Here is a 26,790-nt window from a genome sequence, read left to right as displayed (position 1 = left end):
GTGAAGTTAGGCTAAGGCAAGGGGCCTTGAAAGCTGTTTGTACCTAGTGTGTGTGTGACCCTTTCTACCATAGTCAAAGCTCAAAAGTCCAGAGAAGAGGTTCCATTTGGGTGTGATTAGTCACTATTACCCCTAGTGACCCATAAACAAAATTATTGCTTCCTTATGCTCTGCTGATCTGGTGGTCTTAGTCCCCAAGGAAGGAAAAGTTGTATGGGGACACACAACAGTGACTCTATTGACCCAGAAGGTGGCTGCTACCATGCTGCTCGGGGCTGCTCTTTCCTCTAAATCAGTAGGCAGAAAAGGCAAAGGGAGTTACGGTGGTGTTGGGTAGAATAGAAGATCTTATCGTGCAGAAACTGAATGTCTAACTCACAAAACTAAGGAGGAAGGCATCTGGAAGGAGGACATTTCTTTCATTTCCCATCCCCTATGATTAATTGTAATGAAAAACTACAACAATGCAATCCAGACAGAACTGCTAGTAGGGCACACCAGCAAGGAAGAAGGTTGGGGTTGCTTCACCAGATCATGACCACACCCATCTGAGTTGTTTCCTGAAGGCAAAGGAAATATGAGCTATGAAATAGGAGTAAATGCCAGCCACAAGCATGTGACCAGTCAGAGACCCATAACTACCATGTTTCTTACTTACAAACATATGTGTATATCCATATATTTATACTCAGGTAAGTTTTCTTCCCTCGTATATCCTTAGGTAACATAAGGTATGTCTACATTAGTATAAAGCTTTGTTAACTTTACATTCTAGCACTCAGACTACAGACTATCAAGGAAGGACTTGGCATCCTGTTCCAGAGCTAGAGTTTCAGCTGTGCATACAAGTTAAGTGGCAGTATGACCTTCTTGTGGCTCTATTTGATGACTACGATTTAGAGAGATTCATAAAGATTCAGAGTGGATGATGGGGTAGACGTGAAATGGTTAATTATATGTATCAACCTATCTGGACCATTTTATACAGTTATTTAGCCAAATATTCTAGATAACTCTGGAAGCATGACTTGGACAAGATGGACATTTCACTCAGTGGACCTAGAACAGACAGCTAGGGGTAGACTTCCTCCAGTTAGCTGAAGGTCCTACTAGAATAAGACCTATCTCCCTAAGCTAGACCTTGGGAGCCACCAGGCTTCAGATCTGAACATCTGCTCTCCCCCGAGTCTCCAGCTCAACTCCATCCTTCAGGTTTGGAATTTGCCAGGCTCCCTAGCTGTATGCATCTAAATGTGCACATGAGGATTCTCTGCATAATTTACACATGACATGGCACACTCTGGAAAACCAGTAATTTTATTGATTTTTTCCAAACTTTACAAATGACAACAGAAACCCATGTAAACTGGAGGGAGAGGGGGATTTATTAGCTGACATTAAGTGTGAGAGGCAGTGCAGAGTAGGAACCTATTTGGTGGTGAAACAGACCCACATGCATGCCCTACTGATCTGGTCTACTGCAGCTCTGCACTGAAGACAAGCAGGGAAGATCCTTACCCAGCAGACGGCACTAGTGCCTCCTCCCTCTGTGATGAGGGTCCAGAACCCCGAAAGCAGACCAATACAGGGGCTGTGCACATGGCAATGGAAAATGTCTACCTTGTACCTCCACCATCACACCTATTAAAACAGGGGTAATAGTTACCAACCTAATGGGATTTAGTAAGTTTCTAACTGTAAGGAGCTGTTGCCTAGTGAACCATCAATGGAAATTTACTACTTTTGCATAATTACTCCCATATGACCTCATATACAAGCCCCCTACCCAGCATTTTGAGTTAAATGGCTAGTGAAAAATCATGAGCATTCTGCAGAGCACTTTACCCTACACCATCAGCAAGGAATCTCAGAACCTATCTTGCTATTAACTAAGAATCTTGGTTTCAAATACCTATTAAATTGTCCTACATTTACTGTTTTTCTGTTCTGGGCTGAGGAATAAAACCTAGAGCTTTATATATATTAGGCAAACATCCTATCAGTACAATATCCTCAGCATTTCACTCTTTCTCTCCTTTATTTTTCTTTTTTTTGAGACATGATTCTACTAAGTAGCCAACCCTGGTCTTGAACTTGTGATCCTTCTGCCTTTACTGGCCTGAACCTGGCATTTTCAATAATATTTACATAACAATAGCTTATACATTTCTGGGAAATTTTTGTTTCTATTTTTATTTTAGCTAAGTACAACTAATGAGTGTTTATTACCAATGTTTTGGTTTCTTTGAGAAAGGGTTTCACATAGTCCCCATGGACCTGAACCCTCTGATCTTGCTGTCCACCCCTGGAGTGCTGGGATGACAGGCATTCACCATGGCAGGCACAACAATAAAAACTATTACCTGATTAAATTATACCTTATAAGGCAACCACTAACAGAACAACTGTTTCAACCTATTGATTTTATTTTCTAGATCCAATTAATTGAAAAATACATGTCAATTTGTCTGATTTGAAGGCAGACACTTAGCATCCTACCACAAATCACAAACCAGTAAAACTGCTGATCAAGGACTCTATGATCTGTCTCCATCTGTTAGAGTGCAGTAATTCTGAATTACTGGTGAGAGGCTCACACAGGGAGCCAGGGCTTCATGAGCTGAGCTGTCCATGGGCTGCTCTGGGCTGGCCTAGGCACTCAGCCTGCTCTTCCTCCCCGAGGCTGTACACAGGGCACTGCTCTCCCTCCCTGGGGCTGTACACAGGGCACTGCTCTCCCTCCCCGGGGCTGTACTCAGTGCACTGCTCTCCCTCCCCAAGGCTGTACTCAGGGCACTGCTCTCCCTCCCCCAGGCTGTACTCAGGGCACTTCTCTCCCTCCCCCAGGCTGTACTCAGGGCACTTCTCTTTGTGCATCTCATGGTATTACAGGCTCCTGCATCTGGGCTATCATCAGCTGCCATTTTAAACCAGAATTATGTAGTGTTTTTTTGTTTTTTTTAATAAACTGAAAACTGCAGTAAAAAATAATTTTGGATATCTCATAGGGAAAACTAAGTCATTTTAGTATATTTTAAAAGCATTCTTTCTGTTTATTTCTGTATATTTAAAAAGGCAAATGAGTTAAATGGGAAATGTATTTTAAGCTGTTTCACATAGCATGCAAAGGAAGAACCAGCAGAGATGAGGAGTGAAAATAAAAAATACCCCTGGATAAAATCCACATGTGTGGACAATGACTCAGGATGGTATAAATAACTTATGAGGTGCAGCAAATTCCATTTATATCATTCTGGAGGAAGGAAACATTTTATTAACCAACCTCCATTGCAGAGATTAATAAGGCTCTGTACAGTTAGATCCAAAGGTTTCGGCCAAAGAAAATGCAGATTATTTAAGGTGAATCTGCTTCTTTTTCATCTGACTCATCATCCATCACCTAAAGCCAGAAAACAAAGAATTCAAGAGTTAAGAAAAAGATTAGGAACCTGTTATTTTCCTTAACTTAACGTCCCTTGCCTGCCTGAAATAACCTATGACAACACACAGCACTCCAACAGGAATAAAGCCATCAACAGCCCAAAGCGCAAGATTCGGTCAGAACCTGGGATCCTAAGATGATAAAAGTAGTTAAACATGTATAAAAGAACTAGGCCCTTTCCCTTATCTCAAAATAGAGGCCTCTGGCAGCAGAGTCTCAGCTGAGCAGACTGAAAGTGACTGGCTTGCATTCCTCTTGAAAAGAGTAATGTAACTTATTTTTGTCTTTTCTGAAAACTGTGTGTGGGTGTGTGTGGTGGAGGTGTGTGTGTGATGGTGTGTGTGTGTGTGATGGTATCTGTGTGTGTGATGGTGTGTGTGATGGTATGTGTGTGTGATGGTGTGTGTGTGTGTGTGTGTGTGATGGTGTGTGTGTGTGTGTGTGTGTGAGGGTTGTGTGTGATGCAGGTGTGTGTGATGGAGGTGTGTGTGATGCAGGTGTGTGTGTGTGTGTGTGTGTGTGTGTGTGTGTGTGTGTGTGAGATAGGGTGCTGTGATGGAGGTGTGTGTGATGCAAGGGTGTGTGATGGAGGGGTGTGTGATGGAGGGGTGTGTGATGGAGGGGTGTGTGATGCAGGTGTGTGTGATGGAGGGGTGTGTGATGGAGGGGTGTGTGATGCAGGTGTGTGTGATGGAGGGGTGTGTGATGGAGGGGTGTGTGATGGAGGGGTGTGTGATGCAGGTGTGTGTGATGGAGGTGTGTGTGTGTGTGAGGGTTGTGTGTGATGCAGGTGTGTGATGGAGGTGTGTGTGATGCAGGTGTGTGATGGAGGGGTGTGTGATGCAGGTGTGTGTGTGTGTGTGTGTGTGTGTGTGTGTGTGTGTGTGTGTGTGTGATGGGTGCTGTGATGGAGTGTGTGTGTGTGTGTGTGTGTGTGTGTGTGTGTGTGTGTGTGGGTGTGTGTGTGATGGAGGTGTGTGTGATGGAGTGTGGTGTGTGTGTGTGTGTGAGGGGTGTGTGGTGTGTGTGTGGAGGTGTGTGTGTATGTGTGTGTGCAGTGTGTGTGTGTGTGTGTGTGATAGGGTGCTGTGATGGAGTGTGTGTGTGTGTGTGTGTGTGTGTGTGTGTGTGTGTGTGTGTGTGTGTGTGTGTGTGTGTGTGTGTGTGTGTGTGTGTGTGTGTGTGTGTGTGTGTGTGTGATGGGTGCTGTGCATGCCTCATTCTTGTGGAGGTCAGAGGATGACTTTCTGGAGTCAGATCTCTCCTGTCACCTTTAGTGGGTTCAAAGAGGGAACCTGGGTTTCCAGGCTTGCATAGTGAGCACTTTCACCTGTTTAACTATCTTGCCTTGTTCTTAAGAATATCTTATTTAAGTATATTCTCTGAAGTTTAACTAAATTATTCTTATAAACATAATCAAAAATGAATCCTGTGTGATAGTGCATGCCTATAATCACAGAATCCAGAGTTCAAGGCAAGCTTCAGTTACATAGCAAGTTGTAGACCAAATTAGACAACTTGAGACCTTGCCTTGGAATAATAGGCCTAACAGAAAGATGGCTCCAGTATAGAGATTTCTGCTGATGGGTCTGAGACCTGAGTTGGACCCCCATGCCCGACATGGTGAAGAAGAGAACAAACTTCTACAGATTGGTTTAATTTCAAGGCTCCTTTTGTCCACTGTGGTATGTATACATACACACATGAACATGATAAATATAATTAAAAATTTTTAAACAGGTCAGGGGAATACATGCCTTTTTTTCTAACACCTGGGAGATAGAGTTATATAAATCTCTAAGTTCCAGGCTAATGTACATCACCAACACTTGGAGAAAGAGTATTTTTTAAAAAAGGAATTACAAGAAAACAAACAAACAAAAAAAACTCTTAAAATAGAAAAAATTACTACAAACTATTTTGATTTTATTCAAATAAAAATTATTTTAAATCTAAAGAAGTATGAAGACTTTCAGGGAAAAAAAATGGTAACAAACAATACTTAAAGGAAAAAAAGAAAAGACTAGTCTTCTGGGAGTTGATGAATTATTGGATAATAAAGGCCCACACCTCTGAAAAGGAAGAGTTATAGAAAGCGATGAAAGTTTCTTTCCTTACCACACCTACTACAATATGTGACAATGAAAGTTTGTAACAGTCAATTCTGTACCCACCCTGGACATGTGAATAAAAACACTTCCTCTTGGTTAATCTACTAGACCACAACTAATACTATTTTTTTTTCAAAAGGCATCAGGGACAAGGAGGAGGGGAGTAATGGTGTAGAAATAAGTTTTAATGAGCAGGGCACAGTGGCAGAAAAGTCCCAGCTACCTGCAGGCTGAGCAGAATCACTCTAGCCCGGGAGCTCAAGACCAGCTAGGCAACAAAGCAAAACTTCATCTCAAAACTTAAGCCAAACATAACACAAACTAAAATGGCCACAGGAATCTGGATGGCTTCTTAAGAGAGAAACTTAACAGAGGAATTCTCCCCTCCTACTTTCTCTTTGAGGTAAACTAAAAAATGGGTATTTTACTTTAAAAGAATAAATGTTTTATATCCAATTTCAGCAATATCCGATGCAAAGGATTCAGTAAATCAAGTCCTATTTAGGCAGAATCACTCCTAAATTTGGTGTAATAATTCCAAGAACTTGTTCACTGTCAATGTGCAAATGACACTTGTGACTTAGCAGAACTGCTGCAGAGAAACACAGGTACAGACAGGGCTTCTAGTCTTTCAGGCGGCCCATGCTTACACACAGTGTTGACATACACAGAAAGCTTTGCACTAGCAGAGAACTAATGAGAACTTGCACTGGACCAAAAGGCCAGCCTTTAATAATACTCAGAGATAAGTGAGTCTCTAAGCAACTGGAAGAGGACATCTCCTAAAGTCACAGAATCACAGAGTTTCTCAAATCTCTAACCTCCATAACTGTCTCCTTCTTGATAGCCTTTCTGTAAGGCCTTCCTTCTTAGCTAACATCACTGTAGTCAGTCACTGTGACATCTTACACATTTAGAGGCAAAAAATTCCAACATGCTACAGTCGAAGCCCAATTGAGTACTACTTCACTGTACAACAGTATGCTTCCTTGTGGCACATGCCTGTCATTCTAGCTCTTGGGAGGCTGAGGCAGGAGGGGTATGAGTTTCAGGCCAACCTGAACTACATAGCAAGCTCCAGGTCAGTCTAGATTTTAGAGAGTAATTTGTCTCCCTAAACAAAAACTGGGACTAGCAAGATGGCTTAGGGGTAAAGACACTTGCTGATGACCTGAATTCTATCTCTGTAGTCCATACAAAGTGGAAGGACAGAACCAATCCCACATGTGCACATGCATACATAATAAAAGGTTTTAATAAGGGCCAGGTACAATGGCACATAATCTGCAATCCCAGCACTTGGGAAGCAGGAGTTCAAGGCCATCCTCAGCTACACAGGGAGTTCAAGGTCACTTCAGATAGCACAAGACCTATCTTAAAAGAAAACAGGGTGTTGAGGAGTGGAGTAAGGGAGGAATAAGAGGTTGGTAAATTATGTGAGTTCCTCCACTCTTATATTCTTCTATATAATTGCATGGTGTTTTGAATCCCTTTATAACATCTGCAACCAGAACAGAAACACCTATGGGGCTTTCCCAAGTAAAGACAGGTAGATTATAGACTGGGTCCCCCCTCTACTATTAAAACCAAACTGCCGCAATGTTGCCTACCTGCTCTACACCTTCCACTTCTGGAATATAAAACTGCAACATGTTCTGAATCCCGCTTTTCAGGGTGATGATGGAGCTGGGGCAGCTGGTGCAGGAGCCCTGGAGTTTCAGCCGCACAATGCCATCTTCAAAGCCTCTGTAGATCACGTCACCACCATCCTCCTGCACAGTAGGCCTGTGGCCACAGGACATTCAGAACACATTTAAAACAACAGATGAATGCCTTCAATGAAAAAGATTAAGATAGTTCATTGTTTTGTGTGTGTGTGTGTGTGTGTAGTCCATGGATTGTGTGTGTGTGTGTGTGTGTGGTGTGTGTGTGTGTGTGTGTGTGTGTGTGTGTGTGTGTGTGTGTGTGTGTGTGTGTGTGTGTGTGTGTGTGTGTGTGTGTGTGTGTGTTGTGTGTGTGTGTGTGTGTGTGTGTGTGTGTGTGTGTGTAGTGTGTGTGTGTGTGTGTGTGTGTGTGTGTGTGTGTGTGTGTGTAGTCCATGGATTGTGTGTGTGTGTGTGTGTGTGTGTGTGTAGTCCATGGATTGTGTGTGTGTGTGTGTGTGTGTGGTCCATGGATCAGGGCTCATTGATATGTGTCAGAAGCCAACTTTGAGTGCTGTTCCTTAGGCACTGTCCACCTTGGTTTTTGGGGAAGGGTTTTTGGGGAAGGGTTTTGGGGGAAGGGTCTCTTGCTGAAGAGGACTCCATTTATTAGGCTAAATCATTTCTGCCAAAAGCACTGGAATTACAAACACACAGCCCATGCCCAACTTTCTTAATGTGGGTCCTGGGGACTGAACTCAGGTTATCATGTTTACATGACAAATACTTTACCATCTTGGCCATCTCCCCAAGCCTGTAACTTTGATTAAATTTGTATTAATCTCTGTGTGTGTGCATGTTGCATGTGTGGGCAAGTGAAGCCATCCAGAGTCACCTCCTTCTCCATATAACTCTGGGCATGGAATTCAGGGCAGCAGGCTTGAAGCAAGTGACTTTGCCTGCTGAGCATCCTCACTGGCCATGAATTCTAATTTTAAAGCCCTCGTATATATCTACTTTCTTTTCCTCTCCGTATGACTCGTTCTTGTTGAGCATGATAAGAGTCTATCTGTCTCATGGCTACACTAATATGTCAGCACTGACTACCTATCCTGTTGTTGATAAGTATTTGACTTGTACACATAACGTGGCTCTAAAGATCCATCTGTGCGTCTTTTGGTGTGGATAGGTATTATGACTGGGTATATACTTGAGGGCAAAACTCCTGGAGCAGGATTTTGAATGTAAGCCAGGGGTGGTGGCTCATGTCTGTAACCCTAGAACTGGAAGGCTGCAGTGGGAGGACCACCAATTGTCCAAGGCTAGACTGAGCTACAAAGTCAGTTCCAATCTAGCCTTAATGACAGAGTGAGAACCTGTCTCAACAAAAGTGTGATGATTTAAACAGTGCCAAATGCTTTCCTAGAATTCCCACCCTTACATGCCCCCAAACAGGAGAGCACACCACTGCTTCCTGTTCTCACCAGCCACCGGTGTCAATCAAAATGGCTGAATCCGTCTGCTGGGTTTGAGTGACCACTTACGGGTGACTGATTTGGATACACATAATGAGAAAGAAGGATGTGCACTCTTCACTCTTCCACATTTAGTGGCTGTCTGGTTACGGTCTCCTGCCATGTTCTTGCTCCAGCCTCTACTTTATTTTTTCTTTGTCAATTTGTAGTTCTTATATACTCTGCCATACACACACTACAAAGTCTTTTAAAAACTTGACAAAAGGTATTTATGTGTAAGTGTGTATGTCTGAATATTATGTATGTGCACCACCTAGATGCAGGAGCCCTTGGAGGACAGAAGAGGGCATCAGATCTCCTAGAATTAGTATTACAGGTGGTTGTAAGCCAGCATATGGATGCTGGGAACTGAACCTGGGTTCATCAGAAGAGCAGTAAGTGCTTTTCACTACTGCGCCATCCCTTCAAGCCTCTTAATTTTGTTTTACATGTGTCTTGTGTATGTGTGCATGCTTGCACAAGTGCCACAGCGTGCACGTGGAAGCTGAGGATAGCTTGCAGAAGTTGGCTCTCTCCTTCTACCATGTGGGTTCTGGGATACAACTTGGTTGCCACGCTGAGCGGGAGGCACCTTTACCCACCAAGCCATCTTGTCAGCACTATACACTATAAGATCTTCTATTCTGGCCAGGCAGTGGTGGCGCACACCTTTAATCCCAGCACTCAAGAGACAGAGGCAGAGGCAGGAAGATCTCTGTGAGTTTGAGGCCAGCCTGGTCTAAAGATCAAGTTTTAACAATGTGACTGATTAGCGAGGCACAGGCTTTAAGTTCAACTGCAGTGATGGCCTGTGTTGGTTTATACGGACTATTTATCTGGAGCCCTGCTCCAGTCTCCTGTGAAAGCGTGCTACTTTAATGAGGGCTGTCTCTGCAGCACCGCATTGCAAGGGGGAGAGGGGGGTTGTTAGGGGTTAACACACACCGTATCCTAGTGTCCAACAGTTCTTTAATCATTGCCACCACCTCATCATCTTCCTCAGAACCTAGAAAAAATTATAAATAAAGGAATCAAGAAACAATTTTATAGTTATACAGGCATTAAAACAGGAGGGTTTTCACATAAAAGCACAGCTAGGCATAGTGCACTTAAGCACATACAGAAGATAAGATAAATTCAAGGCCATCCTGGTCTACTTAGTGAGCTCTAGGCTAGCGAGATTTAGTAAGACCTTATCTCAAAATCCAAAACATAACAACAACAACAAAAAAAAAAAACATGGAACACATAACTCGATAAAGTGACTCAAAATCCAAAACACAACAAAAGAAAAAACAAACAAAAGCATAGGACACATTATTTGGTAAAGTGATATGGCTCATGTGGTTCACACAAGAAAAAAACGAGGAAAAATGGTCACCCAGTATTCAGTAATGCAGGGGAGTACATCCTACACCAAAGCCTGATGGTGTAGCGGGCTGAAATGAAGGAGGGGCCTGTGAGGAGCAAACTTACACTCTCAGAGACCAAAGAGCAGACAGAAATACGCCACCTGATTTCACTGTAAGTGTGAGATGGAAAAGCCCAGCTACTTATGAAGTATCTATCTTTTTCATCTTCAGCTTCTCAAATTAGTGACTTTTCAAGATAACTATATCAAATACAGATGTAGGCCTTCTGCAAAGTTCTGAATACTTTACAAAGCTGAGCCAAGAATGCTGTTTCATTTTGGCTTTGCTTTATCATGTGTGTGCACGTCTGGGTACATATGTACATGTACACATATGTACATGTCTGAATGTGTGCTTGCATATGCAGGTCTGTGTGTGTATCTGCGTGTGCGTGTGTGTGTGCATATGTGTGTATGATGCCGGGAGGAATCTATGTTGGCCTTGCACATGGAGCACGTACTCTACCACTGAGCTATACCCTTGACTATTACTTGAATTTGTAAAGCTATATGTAAGTTTTAACAATGCCTGAATAAAAAATGTAAATTTTTTCAAGAAATGTATTTATCTGTGAGAAAATACAGGGAATTATGCTGTACTGCAATACATATTAGAACCCTGGCAACCCCACAAATAATTTATATTAAACTATACTAACCTTTGAGTTATAGTCTCTTAGAGCAGCAGTCCTAAGCTGCCTCCCTCTGTATTACTCCTGAGGACAGGGTTTCCTCTGAGAATGTCTACATTTCCATGAGTTCATTTACACAGGTGCAACCACTCCTAGAGCCCTTCACAGTCTCCATCAGCACATGAAAAAAGGCTCATTATAAAGTGATTCTGGTAGAGCTTTGCCTCACCGGCTTTTTGACCATTTCAGTCTCTAACCCTGAGCTTCTAGGAACATATGTTAGCATACTTAAGACACACTCATGGGATAAATTCCTTCTGATAGGGTATCTGAGCCAGTGAGCCTGTGGTTTCTTTCTTTCTGAGGCACTGGGGACTGAACACAGGATTTTGTGCTCACTCTACCTCTGAGCTAAACCCCAAGCCAAATTTTGCAGTATTTTTATTTTTGGTAGGCATAGTTAAATTGTTCTTTATTTTGTTTGTTTGTTTGTTTGTTTTGAGACAGAGTAGCAGTCCTGGCTATCCCGGAACTCACTTTGTAGATCAGGCTGGCCTCAAACTCCGTCTGCTTCTGCCTCCCAAACGCTGGGATTAAAGGTGTGCGCCACCACTACCCAGCCTTAAATATGACTTTTGTTTTTCACTTTGTAGTGTGTGTGTGTGTATGTATGTGAGTGTGTGTGTGTGTGTGTGTGTGTGTATACACGAAGCACTGAGGAACAACCCTGTATGTGCACAGGCTAAGGATGTACTCCACCACTGAGCTACCTCTGGCCTCTAGCCAAGATTAGGGAGAATTCGTAATAACTATTTCATAGCCCAGACACACACACACACACACACACACACACACACACACACACACACACACACACGCTCGCGTGCGCACTGTTTCTGCAGGTACATGTGTGGTGAGGGGGCGCATGTCCATGTGAGCCAAGTAGGCTAAGGTGGCTGGCTAGATAGCCCCCAGGGATCTGCCTGTTTCCACCTCCCCAGTGCTGACATTACAAGTACATAAGCTACAGCGCCCAACTTTATGATGTAGGGTCTGGGGACTGAACTCAGTCAGATCCCTGACTAAGCTCTCTCCCCACCCCACCTAGAATATTTTTTTAAAAACCTACTTAAATCAGTATATTAAAAAAGGCATACAACTCACTTTTTAAAAATTAACAAAGAAAACGAATAGGAAACTTACTGACATGGAAACTTTATAAAATGATACAAGATACAAAAAAAAAAAAAAAAAAAAACAACAACAACAACAAACCACAAGAAAGAAACTAAAACAAGATGTTGCCAGTCTGGTGACACAGATCTGTGATTTCACCTTCCAAGGAGGCAAAGGCAGGATGACAGTAAGTTAGACCTGCCTGGACTACAGAGTGAACTATATATATATAGTTGTTGGCCTGGGCAGCCTAGTAAGACACAGCCTCAAAAGTAAAAAGAGGGCTCAATGGCAGAGCACTGGTCTTGCATGTGCACAGCCCTGAGTTCAATCCCTGAACTGCAAAAACAAATAGTAAATAAGAGAAGATACCATATTAGACCTAGCATACTATATGGTAGTTTAAATGAAAATGGCCCCCAGAGACTCATAGAGTGGCACTATTAGGAGGTGTGGCCTTCTTGGAAGAAGTGTGTCACTGGGGGTGGGCACTGAGTTTTCAAATGCCCAAGCCAGGTCTGGTATCTCTCTTCCTGCTGCCTGCTGATCCCCATGTAGAACTCTAAGTTACCTCTCCTGTACCATGTTTGCCTGCATGCCACCATGCTCTGAACTGTAAGCCAGCCCCCAGTTCAAGGCCATCCTGGTCTACACAGTGAGTTTCAGCTCACAGCTAGGGCTACACAGAGAGACTCTGTCTTGGGGGTGAGGGGAGCAAAAGGACTGGGAAGTTGGCTCAGGGGTGGAACAAAGGTCAAGCTTTCTAAGAGTCTCTCGGCTTCAAAGGAAAAAAGAAAAAGGACATGAAGTGATGACAAAAGCATAAGAAAACAGAAACTGTTACATACTGCTAATGAGCACAGTAATTAGCTGCTGTTTCCCTGTAGGAAAAGTCTACACCCCACCCCCACCACACACACAGTATGTCCACAGCAGCAGTATTTATAACGGACATCAGCAGCACAAAAGCTGACACAGTAAAGAACAATGCACAGAAGCCTGCACCAGATGTCCACAGCAGCATGTGCAGCACCTCAGCACAGGCAGTGACACAGTAAAGGGACAAATTAACTCTACTTTAGTCATTCCAAAAAGGACTGACTAACACCAGGCTTACAATGAGTAACTTACATCTTTAAAAGCAAGCTGTGATAGAACACAAGTTACTTGAAGTTTAAGAATAAAAACCAGAAACTAGCCGGGCAGTGTGGTGCATGCCTTTAGTCCCAGCACTCGGGTGGCAGAGGCAGGTGGATATCTGTGAGTTCGAGGCCAGCCTGGTCTACAAATCGAGTGCCAGGAAAGGCTCCAAAGCTACACAGAGAAACCCTGTCTAGAAACCCCCCCCCCCCGCCCCCAAAAGAGGAGGCAGGATTGTAAACTTCAGGCCAACCTGGGCTACAGGACAAGATCCTGTCTCAAAACCACTAAAACAAGAAAAAGAATGGAAACCTGTTGTAGAATATTCCTTTACACTGTGTGAAGATAGGTCACTATGATTGGTTTAATAAAAAGCTAAATGGCCAATAGCTAGGCAGTATTTTGGGGGTAGAGAGAATGTTGAGAAGAAGGTGGAGCATGGGCAGAGTAAAGGTAACAAAGCCATGAAACAGAAAGTAAATTAATAGAAATAGGTAGTTTAAGTTATAAGAGCTAGTTAGAAATAAGCCTAAGCTATCAGCCAAGCTTTCATAATTAACAGTAAGTCCCCATGTTCTGATTTGGGAGCTGGATGCCAGTTAAGAAAAATCCACCTATATATGGTGGCATGTATTTACACATAAAACCTGAGAAACCTTTAAAAAAAAAAAAAAAAAAAAAAAAAAAAGGTTCCAAACACACAAAAATGAAGCCAAATGTGGCTTCCTAGTCCTTCAGTTCATATAGGCTGTGGTACAGAGACATGTCTCCTGGCCACAGCCTGTGGGCTTCAGCCACCAGATCACCATGAGCTAAGCTGTGTGGAGGTTTAAGATTCTGCTCCTGCAAACAGGAAAAGTTACAGATATGCAGCAAAGCAGGTACAGACAGGAAAAAAAAACCCTCTATACAGGTTACAGTTTGTTTTACAATGTCAGTAGGCTTAAGAAAGTAAAAGGGTATAGACAGCCATAACAACAAACAAACAAGCAAATACATGAATAGTTAAAAATAATAAAGTATTTAAAGAAAGTAAAGCAATAAAAATGAACAAGCTACATAGAAATGGGAAATAGATACAATCTGGATCCTGTATGTTATTATGTTGTCTTTAAATTTTTTATTGCTGATGAGCAAACAATAGCTGCCGAGAGATACTGGATTAGAAAAACTATTAAATTAAACCAACCTACATATTTTAAAAATGTCTTAACTTCAAAATGCAAGTCAAAAAATAAGTTTCACTGGGGAAGAGGTTATGCCTTTGTTTCCACAGAAAATGAAAGGCTGTGGATTCATTCAATGTTGATAGAGATCAAATTTGATCAGGGTAGAGCTCTTGAAAATCCTGGCTACAGACACAAAGAAATAAACATAAACTACAAGGCAGTTGATAGATATTTTACCTGCTCAAAAATAAAACAAAAAATCATCTTTGGCTGGCTTGTGTACAATGCACAGTCTATACTCGTGTTAATACAGATATGCATGTTACCTTTGAAAGTTTGTGTATTTTCAGAGCAAGGGGACCAGACACCAATGAGGAAAAATCCGCCTTACAGAAACCAATTCTACCTATTCATTTCAGCTTATCCTACAGGCACAGTAAAATGCAAACCAACCAAGCTCACACACAGCAGCAAAGGAGGATACAAAACATTACCTCTTCTTTCGCTCTCTTTCTCTCCTCCACCTCGTTTTTTCTGAAACAGGCTTTCAATGGAAAGCCTTGGCTGTCTTGGAACTTGCCACATAAAACAGGCTGACCATGAACTTAGAGCAATACTTCTGTCTCTGCCTCCCATGTGCTGGGATCATAAGTGTGTACCACCACACACTGGTTTGTGTCCTTAATACTTCATTTAAAAATGGATCCAGAGCAACTATGGGAAAATAAACATTTACTTGTTTCTTGGCAACCTTTTCCAGAAAATGCTAACCTCTGTTAAATCTAAGTGGAAGCAAGTACATGCCTAACACATGATTTTTCTGAATTCTCAACATTTTTCATAGTTAAAAATTTTATTTTGCATAATACATTCAGTGTTCACACAAATATTAAAAACTGAGAAAACAGCTGGGCAGTGGTGATGCATACTTTTATTCCAAGTACTTGGGAGGCAGAGGCAGGTAAAGCTCTGTGAGTTCAAGGCCAGCCTGGTCCACACAGTGAGTTCCAGGACATCCAGGGCTACACAGAAAAACCCTGTCTTGAAAAACCAAAAATAATTTGAGAGAACAGTATATACAAAGCTTTGTCCCATTTAGAATGGGTTCCTGAGCCAAATACAATCAGTGATTAAAAATATTCCCATGCTCTTGGCTGTTCATCAGATGGATGGTAAGATCCCCCTGCTGAAGTCCCCTTCCTGCTGGCTAGTTCACAGTGCCACAAGGTGCTACACAGGCTGCTGGGAGACAATTGTGTCAACCATCTTACTTGGCTATGGGCCCCACGTGCTACACTACTGCCTAACCAGGCCACATGTGTCCACTGGTGAAACGTGGCAAGCCTGATATAGGCTAACCAACTGCTCTGTTTGGAAAGGAGGCCAACTCTACAGGAGGAAGTCAGACCTGCTGCTGTAACCTAGTCAAAAACCCGTGACCGGGAGGCCAGAGGTACCTGTGGGGAGGCTACAGCTGTTTTACTAAAGGGCATGACATGCTCACCTATTTCCTTTTAAACAATCCTGTTTCTTCCCACAGGTTAGTTTCAGTTGTCAGGGAAGCTTCTTCATGCAGTAGGTAAACTTGTCAATGCCGAGCCTAAGTGGCTGTTGAATGCTCAGTCCTAAATGGGACATCTTTACCAACAAGATTCAGAGAGCATCATGGAGTGTTGGGGGAGGAGCAGAAGGAACCTAAGAGCTGGAGGATTCGGTGGAGAGCTATAGAATGCTACCTGGCTGCTCTTCCAGGGGACCTAGGTTTGGTTCCTAGCACCCACATGGTGGCTCACAACTGTCTCTAACTCTAGTTCTGGGAGATCTGCTGTCCTCTTCTGGCCTCCTCTGGCACAGGCACACACATGGTAGTACACAGGCAAAACACTCATACTTGTCAAATAAAAAATAATTTTTAAAACTGTTATTTTTATCTCAGATCATGGAAGGAAGTGGGTCCCATGAGGCTCCACCCTCCCTGAAGACCTACATGAAGTTAATGGTTGCTGGGAAGAAGGAACGTGGGAAGGTACCCATGCTCCAGCAGGTAACATGACCTGTGCTCCTGTAAGCGACCCTACCAGGCCTCGATGAGTCACTCACACAAGGGGCATGAGAGCAGAAGTGGGGCTAGAAGGCAAGAGGAAGAGAATCATCAAAAGAGGAAGACAAGGAAAGAGTAATAGAAGGTGATTATGATCTAAACACATTACACACATAAAATGCCATAATGAAACCCATAATTATGTATAATTAATATATTCTAATAAAAATATTTAAAATCTGTATTCTGGTCACTTCTGAAATCAAGGCAAATGTGAATGAAGTAGGAAATCCAAAAAAAAAAAAAAAAAAAAAAAAAAAGGCAAGCACAACACTACCTGCTTCTCCTGGGGGTGTTTCCTCAGTCACTAGAGGTAAGCCAGACGCAAAGAAGTCCATAATTGTTGCATAAATATCTGGTTTCAGTAAATTCCAGTCTAATTCTTCATTTTCCTATAATCATGTTGAAGAAACATGTTGCATTTCCAGCCAAGTGCAAAACAAATCCAGATCTTCAAGAATCTTTTCTTTATTCTAGTGAGACAGGGTCTGACCATGGATCTCTAACTGGCCCAGAACTCACTCTGTAGACCAGACTGACACTGGAGTCACAGAGATCCCCCAGCCTCTGCCTCCTGAGCACTGGGATTAAAGGCTTGTGCCACATGGCCCAGCTCACAGTATTGCTGCAGGACAGTCAACTATGCAAATATACACACGTATCTGAAATTAGTCTTGCATGCACATGTGTCAAAAGAACGAGCAAGCACACCCGCTTCAGACAGGGCGCGTGTGCACTCTGGCATCTGACAGATATATGGCATATGCCATTTGTTCATAATATGCGCTTGACTTTACTCCATCCACTCACAGGAGGAATTAGTAAAAACACTAGTGAGGGGCAGGCAGGCAAGATGGCTCAGTGGGTAAAAGTACTTGTCCCCAAGTCTGGCAGCCTGTGTTCAATCCCAGGGACCCACATGGTAGAAGGAGATAACTGCTTCCTGTACACTGTCCTCTGGTCTCCATGTACACGACTGAACACAAGCACACACACCCAAAATAAGACACATAATAAAAAAAAGTTTAATTCACTTAAATTTTATAAAAAATAAAACAAATTGTATTCTAGTGACCTGGAAGCTGAAATTCTAGTCCTACCAAGGTTTTGTCCTGCTGGGAGCTAGCCCTATAAACCTGGACACTGCACTGAGTCCACTGAGGGTCAAGGATTTTATCTGAATGGATGAGGCTACTGGATTATAGTTACACCTCAGTCATAATTAACTACAGCTAGAAAATGCCCTTCATTAACTTGACAAATCTATGATGTAAATATCACCTGAGATTCTTTTTATGTATTTACTTACTTTTTGTGCATGAATGTTTTGCCTGTATGTGTGTCTATGTACCATGTGTGTGGCTGGTGCCCACTGAGGTTGGAAGAGAGTACTAGGTCTCTGAAACTGGAGCTATAGAGGGCTATGAGCAGCCATGTGAGTGCCAAGAATCTAACCTGGTTCTCTTCAAGGGTAGCCAGTGCCCTTAACTGCGGAGCTACTTTTCCAGCCCCTCACCTGAGATTTTAATATTAAATATTAAAAACCATAGTATATTAAGAATAAAAATTCTAGGGTGGCATATGTTTATAATGCCAGAAACAGGGGGACAAAGGATGGAAGGCCACAGGTTTCAGGCCAGCCTGGACTACACAGCAAGACTATCTATGGAAAACCAAAGAAGAGAAGATTGAAAGCCAAAAAAACAATGAAACTACTGGAGAGGGGCACTGGACCCAGAAAAAGCTGAAAGCCAGCTAGTCTAGCTTTATACTCAAAACGGTACCTTTGTGACTGTGATGAAATCTGGCCCAAAGAAGACACTTTTTACTCCTTCAATCCTGAATAACTGCCTGTGAACACAGAAAAGGAAAAAATGTTATGAAAGATGATAAACATATGCAGAAGTGAAGAGCAACGTTACAAAGCCTCCACAGACTGTCCCTGGCTAGAATGCTACTGACTTAAGATGGCCTGGTTCCTTCTCACCCTACAGCCACCTGCCTCACTCTAGGTGGCAGCAGAGAGGCAGTTGCTAAATAGGATAGCCATAGCTTAAAAGGCAGCTACAATTAAAAAATAAAAACAACATCATAGCATAGCAAAGGATCAGTAGTGCAAGGCCAGCCTGAGCTGCTGAGAACCCATCTCAAAAGAGCAAAAACACTAAAAAGTTAAAATCAACTTAATCAAGAAATCAAAATCCTAGGTTGTCTTTCTGGTGTGTGTTTCTCCAGGAACATTCATGGAGTCAGGTACTGTTTTTGTTTAGGAGGAGGGTTTCTTCACTTAACATATGTTAGGTCCTGGCCTAGGACTGTAGACCTGTGGTAAGCTCCTCCTGCTTGGCATGCCCAAGGCCCTAGATTCAATCTCCAGTATTGTAAAACACACAGAGAGACAGAGAAGATGTATGTCTTTTTGCAAATGTTAGTTTTTAGACTTATTTATGTGTGAGTGTTTTGCTTGCTTGCATGAATGTGTGTACAACTAGACTAATAATACTAGACAAAAAAACACCCCTAGGCAAACCTTGTGTGCCTGTGTGTTTCCTGAAGTTATGTTCTTTTTAAAAATAAAAACAAAGTATGGAGCTCTGAAATCAAATAGTGATGAGGACTTCATTATATTTAACAAAATAAAACTAAATAACAAAAATAAATGGCCGGGTGGTGGTGGCCATATCTTTAATCCCAGCACTTGGGAGGCAGAGGCAGGAGGATCTCTCTGAGTTTGAGACCAGCCTGGTCTAAAGAACTAGTTCCAGGATAGCCTCCAAAGCCACAGAGAAACCCTGTCTCGAAAAACCAAAACAAAAAACAAAACAAAGAAATGAAAAATATGAGAATGCCTATTACCTACTATTACTTTTTAAAGAATTCTTTATTTTATTTTATGTGGCCCCATGTGTGTCTATGTGTATGCACATGAGTGCAGAATCAGAAGAGGCAAGAAGAGGGCATTGGATCCCCTCAGAGCTGGAGGTACAGGAAGCTGTGAGCTGCCTAAGTGCTGGAAACCTGAACCTGAATCCTCTGCAAGAGTAGCAAGTGCTGTTAACCACCTCACCTTTTACCTATTGTACAAGTGCAAAGGATGGAAATACCTTGTTCTACGCGTACACACAGGTATGTGCATAATTATAATATACACATTTCTAACTGTTATTTGTATCAAAAGCATGAAAAATAAATGTTCTTGTGCATTCTGAGTAATAGCATGCTTAAGTTAGAAAAATGGTATACTTTATCAACTAGAAATTTGAAAAATTATTTCTGGGCTTCACTTTTGCCTGCCCTCAATGAGGTACACAGAATACAGGCCATGCACAGAAAATTATCTATGCTGGTTTCTAAATGTGCTTGGCAAGCAGTATGAGGGTAGATATTTAATTTTGTGTTAAGGTGCAACTAAGTGGCAGAACACATATTTAGCATGTAAAAGGCCCAGGAGTCAATCACTTTCTGGCACACAACAAAGAGGAAGAAAGGAAGGAAGGAAGGAAGGAGGGAGGGAGGGAGGAGAGGGAGGGAAGGAGGGAGGGAGGAAGGGAAGGAGAGAGGGAGGGGGAAGGAAGGGAGGGAGGAGAGGGAGGGAAGGAGGGAGGGAGGGAAGGAGGGAGAGAAAGGAGGGAGGAAGGGAGGGAGGAAGGGAGGGAGAGAGGGAGGGGGTTGGAAGGAAGGGAGGAAGGAAAGAAGGACAGACGGTGGTGAGGAGAAAAAGCAAGCAAGCAGGAATTACAGCTATTTATTATTGACTCTAGCATTTCTCAGTGTAAATGACTGCTCTAGCCCTAGGTTCAGAAGAGGCTTGGTGTACTTCATTTATTACTCTGACACACACTTAACATGTTTCTCGTGAAAGGTCATGCCACATCTGACAAGGCCATCATTTCATTCATTTCATCTGAATGAAAACCTAGAAACTTAGTTACTCTTTCTTATGAAATTAAAGGAGCACCTTCTCATAGCCTTTGAAAATCAGAGTTTTCAGCTGGGCACAGTGGCAGCCATCTGTAATCCCAACACCTAGGAACTGGAGGCACCAGGAATTCAAGGCCAACTTTAGTTACATGGTGAGCTTGTGACCAGCCTAGGCTATAAGAGACGGCCATCTCCCATCTCAAAACATTTGAAAAGTGCTGGAGAAAACAGTTCAGTGGATGAAGTACACAGCACATGCCCAAGAAGATCCGAGTTCAGATCCCTAGCAGACATGTAAACAGTTGGGCATGGTAGTATGCATCTTTAACCCCAGTGCTTGAGAGGCAGACTTTCTGGTCAGCCAGGCTAGCTGAGTAAGTGAGCAGCAGGTTCCCAGAAGGAACCTGTCTAAAAAACTAAGATGGAGAGTGACAGAAGACATCCAAGGGCAATCTCTGGACTTTGTGTGCACGCACATTCACACATCCACACAAACTAACACCCCACACACACCCACATACACACAATAACATACTTTATTTTTGTTTTTTTGAGACAGGGTTTCTCTGTAGCTTTGGAGCCTGTCCTGGAACTCACTCTCTATACCAGGCTGGCCTCGAACTCACTGAAATCCACCTGCCTCTGCCTCCGGAGTGCCGGGATTAAAAGCATTCACTACCACCACCACCTGGCCACACACAAATTTTTAGCATTTAGAGTTCTAAAGGTCTGGATCAAAAATTTATCATAATTACCCATTTGGTGAATTTCTTTAAGTAAAAATTAATTAAAATTTAAGTATTCATGCTATCCATCTATCAAATACACTCCCAGGAGAAAGCTTTTGTAATTTCAACTCAACTCTTCTAAATACAATCTGCAAACAAATGTCCCAGCTGTGAGGCTGTCTAAACCACAGAGGGCCACTGTGCTTTTAGCCAGCACAAACAGTACCTGGCCAGAGGGGAGCGGAAAGCTGCGGCTGGCGTGGGGAAGTCCATGGTCCTCGTCTCAAGAACTGGCTTTCCTGGTATAAACTTTAAGCTGTTGGGATTTGGGGTGTCTTGTGTTTGAATAAACATGAATCGCACTAAAAAAGAAAAAGAGTGTTATGCTAGAAAAAACTGTTTAAGTTATGGACAACGAAGTGCTTTTTTTAAGATTTATTTTTTTTATTTTATATGTGTAAATGTTTTGCTTGCATGTATGTGTATGTAGCATGTGTCTGTGGTGCTGTGCAGCCCAGAGGCGGCCATCGGACCTCTAGAACGGAGTCATGGACGGCTGTAAGTTACCGTATGGATGCTGGGAACCAAACCTCGCCCTTTCCAACAGTAGCAAGTGCTCTAACCACTGAGAAACTTCTTTAGCCCCCCAAAGTGTTCATTTTTAGATAAACAGAAGAAAAATTAGGGGGTGGGGAGCCCACAAGCTTTATTTCCAAAGCTGCTCAGAGAAATACTAAGAAGTTAAAATGTCTGAATGTCGATGCTCAAGCATGTCATTAAAAGGCCTGTGCCTCCAGTCAAGAAACCTGCTTTGCAGGGAACAGTTTCTGAATAAAACTCTAAAGAAAGACTGCCACTTCTTTCTGTTCTGAACGAGTCATCTTCTGTAGGGTTGTTTGATGTTTGTTTGAGATAGAGTCTCACTATATTATGGGGATCATGCTGTCCTTGAACTCATAGAGATCTGTCTGCCTCTGCCTACAGAGTGCTGGCATGAAAAGTGTGGGCTACCAAGTCTGGCTTCACTTTTTGTTGTCTGAATAATTTACTGGTAACTAAAGTCTCTGTACTCATTAGGCACTCTACTGAATCTGAAGGATTAAATGTGGCTTTCTCCCAATACACTGGAGTAATCAGGTCTACAGAAAAGAAGGTTTTAGAAATACCCAAGGATGAAACTATACATGCAAAAACAGAGACCAAACAAAACTTTATTTGAAAGGCAGACTCAGATAAATGTAGTTGCCCAGTGCCTGCAGCCCCAGCTTGGGAGGCTGAGCAAGAGGACCCTGAGTTCATGCTAGTCTCAGCTACACAGCAAATTCCAGGCTAGTCTTGGAATCTTAACAAGATCCTCTAAAAAACCAAACTAAACTGAACAACCCATAAATCTATATATACCAGGGGACTAAAGATTAAGAAAAATAGAATATCCACATACAACTTTTCTCTTTTAACATAAGTAAGCTACTTCAATATTAATCTGAATAGATATTCAACAAAAACCATTCCAATTGTATTTTAAATTTGGCTTAATTAGATATTTTAAGAACAACTCCACATATATACAAATAACATTATATGGACTTAACAGGTTATATTTAAGAATATACATGTATATACAAATAGATATATTCTTGTAATAACAACTGATAAAAAAGAGACCATGAATTTGAAGAAGAGTGGAAAGAGGTATATGGAGGGTTTATAGGGAAGGGGGAAACACTGTAATTAAAATACAATCTCAAAAGTAAGTAATAAATAAGTCTACTCCTAGCTCTGACATCCAATGGGAACTTCTGAAAGTGCCCTGAGTTAGGACAAGATAAAAACTCATGTGAGACACTTCTTTCCCTTTGGAGAGTGGTGTTACACAGATCCCTAAACAGGCAGACACCAGCTCCTGCACAACATAGACAGGAACTGTCAAAGACTGAACTCACTGGTGTCCAACTGGAAAAGACAAGAAAAACCACAAAGTGCAGCCCACAAAATTTAACCAATTAAAGTAACCTGACCTGCTGAGTTACTCAGTATTTGCATCTAAGGCATTTTGAGATCCAAGGAAACATGCAGGCCATAGACAACCATAACTCATCTCCAGTCAACAGAAGAGGTAAGAGCTCTTCCTGACTCAAGTCATGCTCTCAGCCACCCTTAGCCTCATCACAGAACATGGCCACAGGTGTGCAAGGTAGCATGAAGAGAGAGAGAGGCTAATCCTTGACCACACCAAGCCACACACACCCACCTCTCTCCAAGCTTCCCCAATTACACTGCAGTGCTCACATTTCAAGTTACATTCAAAATCAGATGCTAGGTTTGGATAAAAGACAGGAATTTACAGATGTACAGATATCCCTATAGAAATAGAAAAAGAAAGTAATAGCTTAAAAACACACAATCTTTTGGAGTTGTTTTTTTTTTGGTTTTTGTTTTGTTTTTTGGTTCTTTGAGACAGGGTTTCTCTGTGATGGAACTCACTCTGTAAACCAGGCTGGCCTCGAACTCACAGAGATCCACCTGCCTCTGCCTCCCAAGTGCTGGGATTAAAGGCATGTGCCACCACAGCCTGGCCACATGATTCTTTCAAACACGAATTCACTTGTAACTTCTTCTTTTTTTTTTTTTTTTAAATAACATTTCATTTTAGAAATCATTTACTGACCCAGCACTCGGGAGGCAGAGGCAGGAGGGTCTCTGTGAGTTCGAGACCAGCCTGGTCTACAAGAGCTAGTTCCAGGACAGTCTCCAAAGCCACAGAGAAATCCTGCCTCGAAAAACCAAAAAATAAATAAATAAATAAATAAATAAATAAAATCATTTACTGAGCAACCCATGTTCTAAAAAGTGTATTTACAAGACTTAGAGATTTCACAAGTCTACAGATAACGTCCTCCAACTAATTAACTAATCACTGGATCCTTTTAATAAGCCTCTGAATAGAAGACTGACTGACTCTTGAGCTGGTGAGATGGCTCAGGTAAAGGTGCTTGCTTGCTACCAAGGCTAAAGACCTGAGCTCAATCCCCAGAACCCACATGGTCGAAGGAGAGATCCAGCTCAAGCACCTCTGTCCTCCACATATGCCATGTGGCACACTCTCACATGTACAAATGAATGTAACAAAAAAATTTTAAAGAAACCTTTAACATTTGTCTTTTATGACCATTAGCTCCGGCACTATTCCATCAGATGGTTTCTGCAACACAGTGTTATCTGAGGTTAAACTGTACCTGGGTTAAACAAGGGTGCACACATCAGGAAAGGTGGTCTTCGCACATATTGGTGCAGAGGTTGTTTCTTAAAGGTGTACGGAGTCACATGACAGAACCTACATGTAAAACAAACAATGACTAGGTAAGGAATCCAATCTGTTTTGTTTTGAAACAGGGTATCACTGTGTAGCTAGATGGCTTCATGAACATCTGTGATATTCTTACCTCTGCTTCACTACTTCTGGAATCATAGACATGAGTGCTACACCCAGCAAGAAACCTGACCTTTTAAAGTCCATCTACACTTCTCTTGTATATATAAGACAGCTAAGATTTAAACAAAAGCAGCAATAAAAATAGAGTTAACTTTCCATTTTCTATCTGCAACATTATTTCTACTTCAGCAAATAATATAAAATTAAAAAACAAAAAACCAGAGGCCTGGAGAGATGGCTCTGCAGTTAAATGCACTTGGTGCTCTTGCAGATGGTCTGTTTTTGGTGTCCAGCATCTGCATGATAGCTCATCATTGTCCACTGTCTCGTGACTAAAAGTCTTGTGACTAAAAACAGGTAAGGGGGACCATGTGTACAACGAAAAGCTTCCCTGTTTCTGTCTCATTCACTGTCACCAGGAGAGAACTGGGCCGCCAGTTAAGAAGCAATGGCTGGGTGGGAATGCAGCTCGGCAGTACAGGGCTTGCCTAGCATTTGCAAAGGCCCTGGTTTGAGGGTCCCAGCTTTGGGAAGAAAGAAAAGAAAAATGAAAGAAAGTAGAGAATGAGCACCCCTGAGAGAAACTCTGAAGTAGTCTAAGCTTTGACTCATCCCATACCTGACCTCATCATGTAAGGTTTCTATCCCATGATATCGTATTAAACACAAATGTCCCAAATCTAAAGTTAGGGACTCTGCTGGAGGAAATACTTAAGATTAAGGATAGTCACTTTTATTCCAACATTTCAAAGTCTAAAGTCTGATAGAAAACAAACTACTGCCTCGACACTGCAAGGGCAGCCAACAACCTATATGCTTAATGGGAAACATTAACCCAGTGGTGGGACTTCGTTTCTCTCTGTTAAGGGAGCATTGACTGGGTACTTTCAAGGCGTCATTGAGTAAAAACAAAGAAAGCTTTGAAAATAACAACTGCTAGAAAAGGAATAAAAGGGCATTTTAGCAGTGAAAAGTGTTCCAGCTCTCACTTCAGTTGCTTTTTTTTTAAATTTTGAGACAGGGTCTCACTGTGTAAGCCTGGCTGCCTGGTTGGCATTCCAGAACCCTGAGAAAAGCAGCAGAGTGGGTAACTCAGAAGTGCACTCTGGCAGGAAGGTTTGAATTCTAAAAAACCTAGAGCAAAGTAATTCAAGAGACGTCATCGAGAACAGGGGGAGGGGGAGCAACCACAAAATGCTTCTGCTAATCTGCTACTTTTATGAGATGCATTTAGGAGTTTTAAAACAGGGGTCTCCTATAATCCAGGCTGGCTTTGACCTTTCAAGTGCTGGGATAACGGGGGTGGGCCCACATGCCCAGCTCATGAAATGCATTTTTAGGTCCTTTTCTAGAGGAGTCACACTTGGGTCTGACAGGTATCTGAGGAAGTCAGAATCAGGGTGGCTCTGAAGAGGACCAGGACATGGCCTGCATAGGCCTGGGCGGTGGGTTCGCTCGAGTCGCTTCCCTCCGAGCCACCGTGACCTTGCATGTGCCTCCTGGGAAAGGGAAGGGGACGACCCCGGGACGTTCTTCCCTTCGGTGCCACATCCCCACGGGCTTTACAAGGGGACCGGACGTCGGTGGAGGGTGGCCGGGCCTCGGGCTCTGGAGTCAGGAGAAGACTTTGTCAGACACCGGTCCCCTCCCTGTGAGAGGACGGCGACAGGGAACTGCTGGCCCCGGCGCCTACACCTACCGCCTGCACAGCCGAGCTACACCAGCTGCAGCTCCCCACGCCCGCTCGGCCGCCGCCATGTTTTCAGTGCCCGTGCGCCTGCGCGCACACGCCTCCTTAGTCTCCAAATCCTATGCAGGCTCAGGCCTTGGGAAGTGGGAGGTCACGGTGAGTGCGCCCCCTACAGATGGAGGGCGGTGCTGCGGGTGAATCAAGGAAGGACGGGGCTGGGGGGGAGGGGCAGAGAACAGGCCATCTTTTTATTTCCTTCTTTTACTGAAAATAGAAATTTTTTTCTTCTTACATAATATATCCTGATTACAGTCCCCGCCCCCCACACACACTCCCAGTTTCCCCACTTCCATTTAGCTCCCACATCCTCAGCTTTTAAGGATTAGGATGCTAATATGCGGGTAAACTAGGAAGCAACTCCGTTAAGCCAATTTGAATCTTAATCATTTGCCCATAGGATGCATGTTTGGCTATCACCATCGTTTTCTTTGAGACATATTCTTTCCTAGATGCAATGGAGACTTATTAGTCAACTTTTGGTTCATTAAAAATTTTACAAATGTTGTGGTGCCACACATTCCTAATCCTAGCACAAAGAAGGTTGATTCGGGAGGATCACCCATGAATTTGAGGCCAATCACGGTGAGATCCTGTCTCAAAAAAATTTTTTTTGTTGTTG

At 42.7% G+C, this 26,790-nt stretch overlaps 1 protein-coding gene across 2 annotated transcripts; it reads right to left on the bottom strand.

The window, feature by feature from the left end:
- Positions 1-1,296: 1,296 nt before the first annotated feature.
- Nfu1 (NFU1 iron-sulfur cluster scaffold) lies at positions 1,297-26,263 on the bottom strand. 2 transcript variants are annotated; one of them, XR_003487522.2, is made up of 9 exons: positions 26,121-26,263; positions 24,225-24,322; positions 21,215-21,350; positions 18,124-18,190; positions 16,617-16,731; positions 9,656-9,716; positions 7,164-7,338; positions 3,284-3,400; positions 1,297-1,641 (listed from the first exon to the last, which is right to left on the bottom strand). XR_003487522.2 is itself a non-coding variant. In XM_027428623.2 (8 exons), exons 1-8 carry the CDS (start codon positions 26,177-26,179, stop codon positions 3,356-3,358), a joined length of 756 nt encoding a protein of 251 aa, XP_027284424.1. In that variant the 5' UTR covers positions 26,180-26,263; the 3' UTR covers positions 3,029-3,355. The 2 variants fall into 2 exon arrangements, 1 of the variants encoding a protein (XP_027284424.1); XM_027428623.2 differs by lacking the exon at positions 1,297-1,641 and having other exon boundaries at positions 3,029-3,400.
- Positions 26,264-26,790: the final 527 nt, after the last annotated feature.

Source organism: Cricetulus griseus, chromosome 8 (assembly GCF_003668045.3).
Source record: "Cricetulus griseus strain 17A/GY chromosome 8, alternate assembly CriGri-PICRH-1.0, whole genome shotgun sequence".
NCBI classification, from domain to species: Eukaryota; Metazoa; Chordata; class Mammalia; order Rodentia; family Cricetidae; genus Cricetulus; species Cricetulus griseus.
This window is presented reverse-complemented; position numbering and strand designations above follow the sequence as displayed.

Bases quoted from the DNA above. Each gene is read 5' to 3' on its own strand.
- Nfu1 (XM_027428623.2), bottom strand. From the start codon at position 26,179: ATGGCGGCGGCCGAGCGGGCGTGGGGAGCTGCAGCTGGTGTAGCTCGG. The intron at 16,732-18,123 runs GTACCGTTTTGA...ACATGATTATAG, and splicing joins ATTTCATCACAGTCACAAAG to GAAAATGAAGAATTAGACTG. The intron at 7,339-9,655 runs GTGTGTGTTAAC...CTGTGGCCACAG, and splicing joins CTGTTGGACACTAGGATACG to GCCTACTGTGCAGGAGGATG.